The sequence below is a fragment of the Zeus faber genome (assembly GCF_960531495.2).
Source record: "Zeus faber genome assembly, chromosome: 11".
NCBI lineage: Eukaryota > Metazoa > Chordata > Actinopteri > Zeiformes > Zeidae > Zeus > Zeus faber.
Window position 1 is genome coordinate 5,731,183 of NC_137205.1, and position 14,336 is coordinate 5,745,518.

General features: G+C 43.9%; 1 protein-coding gene across 1 annotated transcript; it reads left to right on the forward strand.

Annotated features, from left to right (window-relative positions):
* Positions 1-879: 879 nt before the first annotated feature.
* On the forward strand, positions 880-13,553 carry LOC307236386 (26S proteasome non-ATPase regulatory subunit 11A). The gene is made up of 13 exons (XM_080008789.1): positions 880-981; positions 1,505-1,606; positions 2,784-2,980; positions 7,574-7,631; positions 7,720-7,914; positions 8,739-8,883; positions 9,134-9,194; positions 9,306-9,368; positions 9,804-9,929; positions 10,043-10,078; positions 10,176-10,227; positions 10,497-10,639; positions 12,239-13,553. Exons 1-12 carry the CDS (start codon positions 891-893, stop codon positions 10,637-10,639), a joined length of 1,269 nt encoding a protein of 422 aa, XP_079864915.1. The 5' UTR covers positions 880-890; the 3' UTR covers positions 12,239-13,553.
* The last annotated feature ends 783 nt before the right edge of the window (positions 13,554-14,336 follow it).

A 14,336-nucleotide genomic window follows, 5' to 3' on the forward strand; every position in this document is an offset into this window, starting at 1 on the left:
GACCAAGTACAGTTTTCCAAGTTCTTGTGAAACACAGCATTACTTCCTACCAACCCAAGCTACAATTTTCTGAGTTCCCATGAAACGCAGCATCAGCTTCTGCTGTCTGTCGTCAAGACACTGCGCGGATCCTGCGCAAAGCAACCAATACACACCAATGGAGATTAGACTGAGGGCACAGTGCACCTCGCCCCAGGCGTAAGCCCGCCAGAGCCACAACTTCCACATATATAACAAATTGGATGATGTCACAAAGCACCACGCTCCACCACCGCAACCCGCCCTGCTCCGCCATCCCTTTGTTTGGCTACTTCCGGTAAGTTGGCTCTGTGTCCTTCAGAAAAAGTTTTTTTGTTTTTTTTTCCACAAACTCCTGCTCCAAATATAGATCAATGTGGATCAAAGTTAGACCACTAAATGTCTGGACTGCCCCGAATCCAACGGCGCTTCATTTGTGTCTGTGAGTTCGACAGTTTCTGTGCGCTAGGCACTTTCAGATGGCAAAATGCCTGGGAGAAAAAATATTATTAGGGTTGTTATTGTCAAATAATTATAATTATTAGGTGTTTATTATTATTACTAATAAATAGCAAGTAATAAATGGTAAGTAGTAGATAGTAAGTGTGCCGTGCTGCCAGTACACCTAAAAAACAGACATAAGACGAATATACAAACACAAATGTATATGAAAAAAATATTGGAGAGTCACATAATGTGACATGTTTTAACCTCAACAGGATAATGGTTGGAGCCAGTCTCCAGACACAAAGGGTTAAATGACGCTTTGCTTTGAAACGACAGGAGACGGCGACATTGGCGCGCGCGTGCGGAACAACCGAGCGGACGTCGTAACCGGAAGGCGCAGCCGGGGGAGCCCAGGCAGAGGAAAGATGGCAGCCGCGGCGGTGGCTGAGTTTCAGAGAGCACAGTCTCTCCTCGGAACAGACCGGAACGCCTCTATTGACATTTTGCATTCAATCGGTAAGCGAGGCCACCGCTCTCACCAACACGACGACACCGAAACGCAGACATTCAAACGTGTCCGCCCCAGTGTTCGCCCGCATTTCAGCTCCTTGATTTAGCAGTTAGCCGCTGGCTAAGTTAGCTCGTTAGCCTAGCGCCGGCCCCAGCGCCCCTTTCTCGCACAGTGAGTCAGCAGCAAGCAGGTTAGCTACGTGCCGGCTAGCTGGCTAAGCTAACGTTAGCCGAACGGCTCATTCATTTAGCGGAACTCGTGTGACAGTATTGAGCGCGAGCTTGCAATACTGTCATTCATATTTCTTTTGAATGGTAGCCGTGCTGGCGGAACCGGTTTGCCCTGTATTTGGTCTGACAAATTGAACATGTCAAAATACTTAGTTGGCCGCCAGCCATTCCTCCACACAAACTCTTACTCTTTGAGGGAGAAGTAACGTGAGTGTGGTTGGGATGCTTGGATGCTTTTCTGTGACCACGCTGGCGATGGTTTCACCCAGTTGCTGTTTGTTTTCCTCTCCCGTTTCAGTCAAGCGAGACATCCAGGAGAGCGATGAGGAGGCGGTGCGCGTCAAAGAGCAGAGCATCCTGGAGCTCGGAGGGCTGCTGGCCAAGACGGGACAGGCTGCAGGTATCCATGGCAACGTAACACATCAAGCTTTTGACCACAGCTTTTTACGGGTCCTGAACTTTGGACTGGGAAAATGTCCCGGAGAAATTACAGAACCCGCTCTAGAGAGCATCGGATATTTTCTGCACCCGAAGCGACCCGATTAATTACAATTGCTCCTAAAATGCTGTTTTCTTTTCATAGAGTGTGGGTTTAAGTGGAAAAGACTTATTGCGATTTATTGCGATTTTTGTTTACTTGTTTTACACTAGACCATAGGGAAAGTTTAATCTTCACTTATACAGACTGTATATTGTGAGTTATATTTCCAAAAACAATACACACCACATGTTAGTTAGTCTTTCTGACTTTTATTTCAGCAATATATGCATTGAAAAGTGGAAAATAAAATGTACATGTAAAATAAAATTTATTAGGGTTGCCGCGGTTACCAGTTTTATCCAGTGTTTGGGCATACACCGATTACAGTACTTGCCCACTGTACCCACTGTTTGGATTTTTTTTCTTATGGAAATAAAACCCATTTAGTTCATTTTTGTGTATCAGCACCGATGTTCATCAAATAAAAAAAGCGAATTTGTAAAATACTAAGCGCGTTATGAATACTTAGTGAGACGCTACAAAACTGAAAGTGGCTGCTCCTTGCATGCACAGCAGAGTCGCAGCACAGTGTGTGTAGTCACATTTCACTTATCACGGGAGAGGAGGAGAGAGGAGAAAAACAGCTCAAGACCTTAGATCGGAACTAAATCCTGTCTCCTGTCTCCCACTCCCTCTGCATTTTTCTGTGCGTCCCAGTCAGTGTTTGTTTCTCCTCCCAGTTTTGGCTCAATATCAAGTGAAATTGATTATATTTGCCAATACAAATTAATGTAAATAAATGTAAATGTTATTAGGTGCATATTTATTGATTCATTCAGTTATATGGGAATTCTCCCCACATATATATGAGAAATATACACACAATAAAATATTTGTCAAACTCTTTGCAAAAAAAGTTTTACTGAGTTCTGCGCAATATATTTTTATATTCCAAATTGGGGGAAAATTTTTAACATTGTTGACAAAGTTAATATTGACATCTGTGTTTTGCGATATGCAGTGAAATGCTGTTTTCCCACCCAGCGTTCCCAGTGTTTCTAACCCCTCCATTGCTCCCTTCTCCCACACCTACCAGAGCTGGGGGGTCTGCTAAAGTATGTCCGGCCCTTCCTCAATTCCATCTCCAAGGCAAAGGCGGCCCGGCTGGTGCGCTCCCTGCTGGACCTCTTCCTGGACATGGAGGCTGCCACGGGCCAGGAAGTAGAGCTCTGTCTGGAGTGCATAGAGTGGGCCAAAGCAGAGAAGAGGACCTTCCTCAGACAGGCACTGGAGGTGACACACAATTTGTTTTTCCTCTTCTGGTCATTGATATCCCAATGAAACATTGTTTTGCATGAAGTCAAATGTCACATGGACCTAATTTTCTACAGATAACAGCATTATTAACAGAGTTGCATTTCAGCAAGCTTCAATGCAGTCCAATGGGGTGATTTATTTGGTCTTCTGAAAGCAAGTGTCCCTTCTTAATGCTTGAAGCAGACGGGAATCACAGGGGTCTCTCGCTGAACCATACCTCAGATTGGGTTTCAAATGTTGTGAATATGATGTCATTTATGAATCATAAGTACTGAATTTTAATACTATAGTATTTACGGTTATGCGAATTTTATCATAAACACCACAACTTCCAAACCAATAGCAAGCTCTGCTGCAATTTCTTCTGCTTGTCTGGTCAGAAAATGGTGGCTTGAGTTGACGTCAGACAGTCACAGCTACTCAAACGTGGCTTTTCAAAGTTCACAAAGGTGACAAAAGCCAAGCATGACCCTTGTCATTGTTTCTATAATTACATGCCTAAAAATTGAACCTCATGCAGAAATTGTAATATTCTGTTTCAGAACCTAACAAAATCACAATACTCACAAGAATCACGGTGCATCAGTGTCTTTCTCAGGTAAATCCCCCAGATGCCAAGAATGGGATTGGGATGGGAGAGTGTCCCCATTATGCACGGGTCTTGTTTCGTTCCTTAGGGAGATTAAAGAGTAAAATCACACTGTTGTGGCACGCCCATCACGGACACCCCATCGCTGGCGCGTAAATAGTTGGTACCTACGGAGACAGCTGCGCAAATTGCTCCCCAATTTCTCCCTCTCCGCCACTCAATTCTTGATCCAAATACGCAGGTACCAAATGCCAGCTGAAACTATATAAAAATAAATAAAAAAAATATATATTTGTAATTTAATTACGGAAAACAATAATTCAATCAATACAAAATATTTGCGTATATTTATTGGTTATTTAAACTACTTCTCTCAGATTGGACCAAATGCTACGTCCTGTGGTTCTGTATCCCCTCCTTCTCACTCACTCAACATCCACTGACAGGCAGTCAACTGACCAGCGCAGTGCTTTATTATCCACAGACACTGCATTGCTGAGGTAATATGGGAAGTAATAATCACAAATGTGACCATAATGTTAACTTATAAAGAGTTGATAATAGAGATGCACCGATCGATCGGCCGGTTTTCAGCTTGATTGGCCATGGCTGGTGATCGGCCGATCAGATATATTTTCCAATTCTATGCCTGATAAATTTACATGCTCGATACTGTGCTCATGTCCTCGTAAGAATGCTCCGATACTCAAACCCGATAAGAACATAATGTAACATAGTTGCGTAGTTGACGCTCAAAAAATTAAATATCTGCTCTTTATTGGATAAATTTCCTATCGCCTGACAATATTCCAAAATTGTGCAGACTGTGTATTTATCACGGTCAGTGCAGCGGAGCGTCTGCTCTGGTTGTCCCTAGTACACAAGCTCTGATCGTGATGAAAAGTTTGACTTTTTTCTTTTTTTTGAGACTCGGTTCTGATCGAGTCACTCTGTAAAATAAGTCGTTCCATTGGATTCAGTTGTTTTAATGCACCGTGAGTTCCAGTGAACGAGAGTAGAAACTTTTTTTTGCAATGATTGCAACTAATTTTGGAATGGCAAGTACCATATAAATATAATATAAATGTTTATTTGCACTTGAAAGTGAAAGAGACTGTTATTTGAAGTTAAGACTGGACATTTTCATGTCAGTTATATGTTGTGTTTTACAGCTGTAAAACTCAGTGGGAGTTACAGGTTATTATTAGTTACAGGTTGCATTATACTGAAACTTGGTGACAGTCCCTGTGGCAGTTTCGCCTACCACGCGCCACCCAAGCGGCATGTTCAAGGACCTCCGACACAGAGGGTTGTAGACACCAGTTTATTGTAGAGAGAGGGCTAGTTGGAATTACCCCAGGAGCAGATAGAGATGTCTGACTAGGGCTCCTATCCTTAGTAAGTGAGGGGATGGGGGTTTTACCTGTTGCTTGTTAGAACAAGCAACAGGTATGCAGCCACTCTGATCCTGGGTCGCCAATTATCTAGACCCAGGTCAGGTGTGGCTGCTCAAACCACACAGTCCCATTAAATTGGAACTCAGGGACAGTTTCACGTTCTATTAATATTCCATAGTGAATAATGGACAATAATAAACAGTGTCAAAATCAGCAATCTCACTATTGTGGTAACTGAAAATTTAAGCAGTAGTCCGTATGTGCAGCTGTCCAATCACATGAGTGTGATCAGATCATGTGATGTATTTGTCATTGACATACAGCAGATATACCAAATGAGACCAAATTATTAGAATTTTGTATTTCTCTGATCACAGATATGAACTCAATATTATCGGACGACAATGTTTAAGTTATTTATATGGGTATAGGTAATGTTTTATTATGACAGAATCGACAGGTCAGATTTTTTGTTTTATTTTTTTATCTGAATCAGCCAAGAAAATTGCAATCCGTGCATCTGTAGTTGGTAAACATGTTGGGTAACTTTACGAGATGATTCATTTCAAGGGGTATATTCTAATGATGTGAATTTGTATACTGTATATAGTTAGCCGTAGTAGCTCACATACAATGTGATTATCCTGGTTACAAGACGGCTACGGTGTGAATAACTGATGGAGTCATTAAGCTGCAGTAACTCAAACGCCACGGAGACTCCCTGTTACTCTTGTGGTACTCAAAATATTTTCCCTAGGTTGGCAGGTCTGTGAGTTTCTCACCATGGTTGTTTTTGTGCCAGTAATCTACTGACCACATACCCCATGTTTACAGGTTTAGAAAAAAAAAAAAAAAAAGCACCATTGAACTTAATGTATTTTACTGTTAAAGCACTACTTCCAAATTCTGACTTTTTCTTTTAAAATAAAACAGAATATTGTTATTTCTGTAAATTGTATATTTGTAACAGAAGCATTTATCAGTAATACAGTTAAGATGGAAAAAATATGAATGTGTTGCGTTGCATGTCGATTTTAGTGGCGCTCCTAAATTTTGTGCTGGTGCTCCTAAAATTTTCAGTAGGTGTAAGGATGTAAGTACTGAAAAATTATTCTCATTGACTATGTAGCTGTATAGCAGGCTGAAAGGCTTTTGAAACAGTTATTTTTCACAGAAATTGTCATGTGAAAGGTTTGTGTTAATGTTTGTTTCATACATTTGTATCTTTTTTTTTTTTTTTTTTTTTTTTTTTTTTTCTCTTTTCCCCGCCAATCCCCCTCTTTAGAGAACTATTTTAGCATGTTTGGGTCTATAAACAACTGATCACTACTCCAAGAGGGGGAGATTCACCACGGGTGAGACAATTAAACAAAGAACTAAACAACATTTACACAGAAAGATAAACATTGGACGACAACATGTATTTAAAAACAGAGTTAATCAGGTCCAGGAAAACTGGAACAACAGTTTGGCACGTGGCCTCTTCCTGTCATAGTTATGGCAGTAAATGAGGAAGGAAAGGAGAGTAATGCAACCAGGAGGGTGCTGGGGTGCATTTGAAGCAGGTGTGGTGGTGTGTGCTTGTGTGTGTGATGGGACCGCCTGTATGTGTGTGTGTGCTTGTGTGTGTATGTAGGGTGTCCACCAGTGAGTGTCCAGGAACTATCCCAATTGGTTCTGGTGTATAAGGCCCGTATTATGTCATGGCGCCTCCAAGCGGCGGAAAGGGCCCCAAAGCCCCCCCCAAGCTCCGCAGCTGCCTAGACACCCCATGGCTGCAGGAAAGCTCTGAGCACCCCGCCCTGCAACCACAGAAGAACCCCGGGCCCCCAGGAAAGCCGGAGGCCCGCGGAGCAACCTCCACGCCTGGCCCAGAGGAGCATTATCTAGTTCTGGGGAGCATGAGGAGACCCCCCACCCCTGAGGCGCACACATACAACCCACCCCCAAGTGCAGGCACAAGATGCAGCTGCAGGCACAGAACCTGGTCCGCGGACGCCAGGCACGGACCGCAGGCGCAGATCCAGGCCCCGTGCCGACAGACCGACACCCTACTCAAACTGCCCGCTTCGAAGGTGATCCGGCGGGATCACCAGCCCCACCCAGGCTCCGCAAAGGCGAGGCCCGCCCCACCGCAACCGATCAGAAGCCCCACCCAGCGTTTCAGATGTTAGCCCCCCTCTTACATCCGAAACCTCAGGATGTGTGCCTAAATAATTTGTATGATTGAATTTGTGCTCATTCAAAGATAGTGTGATGAAGGGCTAGACTTTACAGTTCTGTTTTTTTATATTCAAGATTTCTCTGTTTCCCTGACATAAAAGGGGGAATAAATAACAACAAAAACGAAATGAACAAACAAAAGAAATATTGGCATCGGCTATCAGCCAAATTGTTATTTTTAAACATCAGTATCCAGTATCGTCCCAGAAATTCACGATCGGTGCATCCCTAAAAAGGAGCGGTGCTTCTGGTGAAATAATAATAGGTGCCTTCGAGCAAGGCATTTAACCCCAAACGCTGTCCTGTTACAGATTTGAAGTTGGTTTCCTATTATAACTCTCGCTCTCCCGTCTCCCCCAGGGTCGCCTCATCTCACTGTATTTTGACACGAAGCGCTACCAGGAAGCTCTGCAGCTTGGTCAGTCCCCGCGACCCCGAAACATCTGAGTTTTTGGACCAAGGATGATGTGATTCCCTCTTAACTTCCTACCGCCCTCTTCCTCCAGGCACCCAGCTGCTGCAGGAGCTGAAGAAAATGGACGACAAAGCGCTGCTGGTGGAGGTGCAGCTGCTGGAGAGCAAGACCTACCACGCCCTGAGCAACCTGCCCAAGGCACGGGCCGCCCTCACCTCCGCCCGGACCACAGCCAATGCTATCTATTGCCCCCCCAAGCTGCAGGCTGCACTGGACATGCAGTCAGGTATTAAAGTTGAAACCTCAGGATGTATGCCTAAATAATATAAAACGATGCGGAAGTCATCAGTTTTTGCCTTGTTGTTGAAACTAGATTGATAAAACTGAATTTTGTAAGACCTTGTCAAAATGTAATACGTTTGACTTTTATTACATAATAACACCTACATTGTTATAACTGGCTACCTTTTGAATGCACATCTTAAGCACAACACATATTTTCTTTGTGGCATTTTACAACATATTACATAATGCGGTTGTTTTAGCATATTGCGGTGATAGAACATTTTATGATGAACATATAATAATTTAATGCATTATATAATAACATACCAAAATTAGTCTTAATTTATATCAGTTGTCACACTTAAGTACTTGATAAAATGTCACTTTGTAATAGACACTGCAATATGTAATAGGTTGTTACAAAATGCAGGTCTTGTTACATACTAAAGGTTAAATTTATTGCATTTTGGAAAGTTATCACAGAATGCGGCGGTATTGCATAAATGTCTCTGCCTTGACAATGGATGTTGTGGCCAGTACGATCCCAGCGTGCAGAATGCGGTGTGTCCTCGAGGAATCCAAAGTGTCCGATAATATACAGTGAACTTGGGTGTCTGCAGCGTGGGGTCTGTGAGCCATCACACAGTTGAAGTGAGACTTACTGTCCCCCGCAGCTTCCGTTTGTCATCTGACTCAAGCGTGGTTATGAAACACACCTTCTGCTCTCTTACGTACATGAGAACCATACTGTCTTTTTGGATTTATGGATTGCTTTTGTTGTCTCTGCATCATCCTGCCACCAAGTGTGTATGTGTTTATTTACAGGGATTATCCACGCAGCAGAGGAGAAGGACTGGAAGACGGCGTACTCCTACTTCTACGAGGCCTTCGAGGGCTATGACTCCATCGACAGCCCCAGAGCTATCACCGCCCTCAAATATATGCTGCTCTGCAAGATCATGCTCAAGGCGTAAGACGCACACACACACTCAGTGACTTAGTGTTGAACTGCTTCACGGTCTTCATGTTGGGAGATGATTGAGAGGATATTTTTAATTGTAGGTAAACACATTTTCGCCTAATAGACCAGAGACCCAAAGTTGCTCCACAATCAGTGTATCGGGTGCCAAATGCCTTCATGTAGGAAAGATATGCCCAAATTTGGAAACAGGCAATGGTAAACTGTGATGCAGAGCTGATGGTCCCTTCACCCTCCACAGGCCAGAGGATGTCCAGGCCCTGACCAGCGGCAAGCTAGCACTGCGGTACGCCGGCAGACAGGTACCACTCGTTCCCTTCCGTGACCTCTACGTGCTGCCTGAGATTTATATATATATATTATCATACTGTCCACGCACATCTTGACAATGTCCCTCCTCTGTTCCTCCACAGACAGACTCTCTGAAATGCGTGGCACAGGCCAGCAAAAACAGATCACTAGCAGACTTTGAAAAGGTGAGCGGCAGCAGAGGCTCACTACCTGACGCTACATAGCTGTTTTAAGCTCCCCCAGTTTTAAACTTCAGTTGAACTTGAGTTTTGAAAAAACTGTGTAGTGTGGTGTTTATGGCTCTGCACACATTGAACCATTTGTAAGCAAACAAATAATTAATTCATATCATTAGGGTTGAAATGATACCGCGGCACAGGAAGTGCCTTGCGTTGTACAAATATCAAGAAGAAAGTTACAGCTGTAGCAGTCGCTGTAACATCTGAAAGACGGAGAACGTCAAAACATTACATAGCGAGTGGCTTTCAAAAACAAATGTTGAGTGTCACATTGATCAAACTTGTGCTTGCGTCATAAAGACGATTTGTATGGGAATTGCGTTTTAAACAGACGAGCTGCCTACTCCTGTTTAACCTTAACGTGAACCCCTCCCCCTCTAGGCGCTAACAGAGTACAAGGCAGAGCTGAGGGAAGACCCCATCATCAGCACCCATCTGACCAAGCTCTACGACAACCTGCTGGAGCAGAACCTCATCAGGGTCATTGAGCCTTTCTCCAGGGTCCAGGTGAGCTGCCTGCACTTTGTTACGCTACCGCCAACGTATCTTCTCAAATAGGAGGATTTAATATGGACTGAACAGAGAACTTCTCTACTCAGTCTTTCTCTCTCTCTCTCCAGATGGCACACATTTCCTCACTAATCAAACTCAGCGAGGTAGGACTTAGTGATTGTTTGTTTGACCGTATTAAACTGATATCGGCTGAAGTTTCGGATGAAGAATGTGAGATCTGACTCTTTCTTTGACCCTCAGGGAGACGTGGAGAGGAAGCTGTCCCAGATGATTTTGGACGAGAAGTTTCACGGTAGGCACAGAGTAGAATTCGGTGCCATGCTTATCTGAACTTAGCGCATCGTCTGTTGACTAGCCTTCTGTAAAGCACAAAATCATTTCTCTTGTCAAATGTGTCGAGAAAATCTGGCTCCCTGTTGCCCCTTGATGGAATTTTTCTGCAGCCTACAGTTGCTTGAGCTTTGCCCCCGTCCCCACCCTCCCAAAAAGGAAGAACGTTAGGAACAATGTGGATATGATTATGTGGTTGACGTCACAGCATGACCTCGTCTCTCCCATCAGGAATACTAGACCAAGGCGAAGGGGTACTGATCATCTTTGACGAGCCGCTGGTGGACAAGACGTATGGAGCCGCCCTGGAAACCATTCAGAACATGAGCAAAGTTGTGGACTCTCTGTACAACAAGGCCAAGAAGCTCACATAGGTCAGTACCCACCCACACACACCACCACATCATCAATGTAGGGAGAGCGGCAAATAAAGAAAGGTCTCAGATGCATATTGGTCATGTATTGTCTGTCTATCTGTCCATTAGAAATAAGACAGAGCAAGAAACACAATATATAAAATAAAATTCCAAACTATATTGTCGGCTGCTCCCTGAAAGTCAACGAGTCTAATAATCGGTCGAAGAACCATCAGTCGACTGAGATTATTCAAGTCGAGCAATCTGTTTTGTTTTGTTTTGTTTTTGTCAGTCAGATAGCTTACGAAAATGCAGATGGATAACATTTCAATGAGGAATTATAAATAAGGGTAATCATATATTTTTATATGTGGGAATCGTTCAGACACAGACACAGCTTTCTGTAAGCCCTGATTGTGGAGAGCGGTGCCCCGCTTCTCCCAATAAAACAACTAAAAACTGTGGGGACGGGGCATGGAGGAACGATGCACAACTCCTTATTTCTTTTTTTTTTTTTTTTTTAAGAGCAAAAACTAAAACAAATTAAGTTGCAGAATTAACACCGCTTTATTTTCTGTGCATTAAGTATGGAGACAGGGTGATCAGGGCGCAATCTGCAAGCCAGGCAGAGGGAGGCAGCCCCACCCGCCTCGTGCATATCTCCAGTGATGGAGTGGGAGAGAGGAGAGATTTCTCTCCTGATAATGGCAAAAATGCTTCTTTTACGAATAACTGAATCTTTTTGCAAGTTAGAAACGGGTTGTATAGCCCAAGTAAATAGAAAATTAACACTACCGGTAACATACACACCGCGAATAATTTAGCCCTGGGGCCCATTTCTGTTCATCCATGCCATGTCGTGCACAGTTCCCCCAAATAAAACAACTAAAAACAGTGTGGGGACGGGGCACGACTTTTTAAGATTATTTTATGCACATAATGCATGGAGGGTGGGATCAGGAAGAGAGTCGCAGGGAAAGTGTCCCCATTACGCACAGTTTTGTTTCATACCATTCCATACACACTTGTTTCGTTCCACAAGCAGACGTAATCAAATAAGGTACATCTATAATAAAAACACACTGTTTTGGCGTGCCGATCCCATCCCATTGCTGTCGTGGGCATCGCTAGCGCGCATTGTCGGTGCTGTTGGAGGGGGGGAGAGGTGCGCAAAATGTGCCCTAATCGCTCTCTCTCTGCGCTCCGCTCTCTGGGATGGCACCTTAGGCGGCTACCTATCTCGTCTATAGGAAGAGTCGGCCCTGCCCGCCGAATTGTCGAATATTCTCAATGAACAAGCGAATCAGATTAGACTGACAAAATTCAGTCAAGTAGAACCCTAATCCCTTCTCACAGGAGAGGAAATCGCTGTCCCTTTAACTGTATATATACAGGTTGTTGCAGCTCTCCATAACTCTGTTATTCGCTGCTTTTCAAAGACTGAAATCATAGTGAGAGCATCCCTCTTGCCCAGTAACATGCTTTTGACACATCCTGAGCAAACCATTGGCAGCTGCATGTGATGTTATAAATGTTGTTTGTTAATTGTGTTGTTCGTACCAGAGCTTGCTACCAACGCATCTCCTCTTTCTCTCCGCCTCGTATCCTTCCCCTCAGAGAGTGCAGATCTCAAGTCCCTCGTACCCAGGTGCCCTGTCGGCGACCTTGTCCATGGCTCGCCCTTCTGAATCCGGAGCAGGAAGAGGGGAGGAGGTGGGAGAATTGAAGAAACAAAAGGGGGGCCCCTCTCATCCCCCCTCACCACTGGTTTCTATTTAAACCGGGCGGCCTCCTCCTCCTCCCAACCTTCTTCTTCTTCCTCCTCGTCTACTGCTTTTTTTGTGTGTCTTATCTTGTTTCTCTCTGCGCTTGCCATCAGGGAATCTTGTAAGAAAAGTCAACATTTAAGAAAGATCTGATACTACAAATGTCTATGGTTTAAACACACTCACGCACGCACAGAACTGGACGTAGGGCTGTCCTCGGAGGTGATCTGCGCTCTCTGGGACTCTTTAACGGTTCTCTTCGGTTGCGTTCTGTTCGTTGAGCGCCTCTGAAACCTTGCGCATTTGTTTTTTCCCACCTCCCATCATTCTGCCCGTCCGGAGATAACCGGCTCACCTGAAGAACAGTTTGGTGGGGAAAAGCCGGTTCCTTACCCCGGGGCCCCCCCTCACATACACACATACACACACACACACACACACACACACACACACACACACACACACACACTCACTTTGTAGAGTCAAACTACTTTGCTTGTTTGACCAAAAGAAATGAAACCGCAAAGCATTCTGGGATACAGGATTGAAACCATGAGACGGAAAGGACACTTCTCACTATGCCAGGGTGTTCATTTCGAAAACGCCTGTGCACAATGCCACACACCTCCACTTCCTGTTTGTAAATAATGTTGCCAACTGCCTGTCCATCTGAGGCCTGATGTACTTCCCAAACCCTCCTCCCCCATTCATTTTCTTTCTATTTTCTTTTTTTAATTAAAGTAAAAAAAAAAAAAAAAGGAAAACACCCCTGCCCCTCCCCTACTGAAAGAGCGTGGCCAGTCACACAAAGTGCTTTTGATGCTCTTGGTACAGGAGGGGGCGCAATTCGAACAGACACATTATGAATACGCTATGTTTAACGAATACACAGGGTTTGCTGGAGAAGAACCAAGCTATGTGTTGGGGGGGGGGGGGGGATTACTTTTGCAAGCAATGGTGGGATGATCATATTATACATAAATACAAATGCTAATAAAAAAATGAAAGTTGGAAGTTTTGTGATTTTGACACACTACTGCAGTGGTGTTTTTATTTAATTTTACCACGCTTTACTCAACTGAATTGACTGCAGTTCCTCACCAATGCAACTCACCAGAATGCTTTTGTTTCATCCGGCCTTCTTGAATAAACACCTAAATGGTCAAGTCCCATGTTGGTCTCGTCTGCAACTTGACGATAAAGCGGCTCGTGAAACGCAAAAGGGAGTCAGTGGTTTTACCAACAGACTGCGCCTTGGCGAATAGCTCTATGGTGAAGATTTAGAGTGTAAGCCAGTATGATGGTGGGAAACTCCTATGTGGTATTCCTTTCTGGCTAATTTGTTATGCAGAATTATTCTTTAATATGAAACCTTCCTCACAAAAGCTTTAAGCCGGCTCGTGAAAGCATCTGTTTACGTGATATAAAATGTGTTTAAAAGGCTGAAAGCTGGTCCTGTTATCTGTGGCCTGTTAAGTGTGAGAGAATGGACCGGTGGGTGAAGGGGGGTCTGGTTGACACACCTTGAGGAGATAATAGAGGGCTAGACTAACCCCCTCCCAGCTATTTGTGTAAATGTTTTGGATGGTGCCTAGTACAGCATATCTCAACTAAACCGGGAACTTCTTAAACCAATAATTTGGTGATCGGCTCCATTATACGCTCCAGAAGGTGGCAATACCTCCTTTCAATTTTCATTATCAGACCTTGATCACGTCTCACCTTAAATTTAGTTTGTAATTACACTTTGATTGTACTGAAGGAAAATACTTGTTTCCCATCCTATCGTCTTGATGCAAAAACTGTGGTTTCCTTTGCGATGACTTAACATCTTCTGCCATTGAGTACCTTTTTTGTCCAATGGATGGACACTTAAAACAGCATGTTATGCTTTAGCATAACATCCATTCGTGGCTCATTTGCATATGTATCAAGGGGTTCATTAGAAC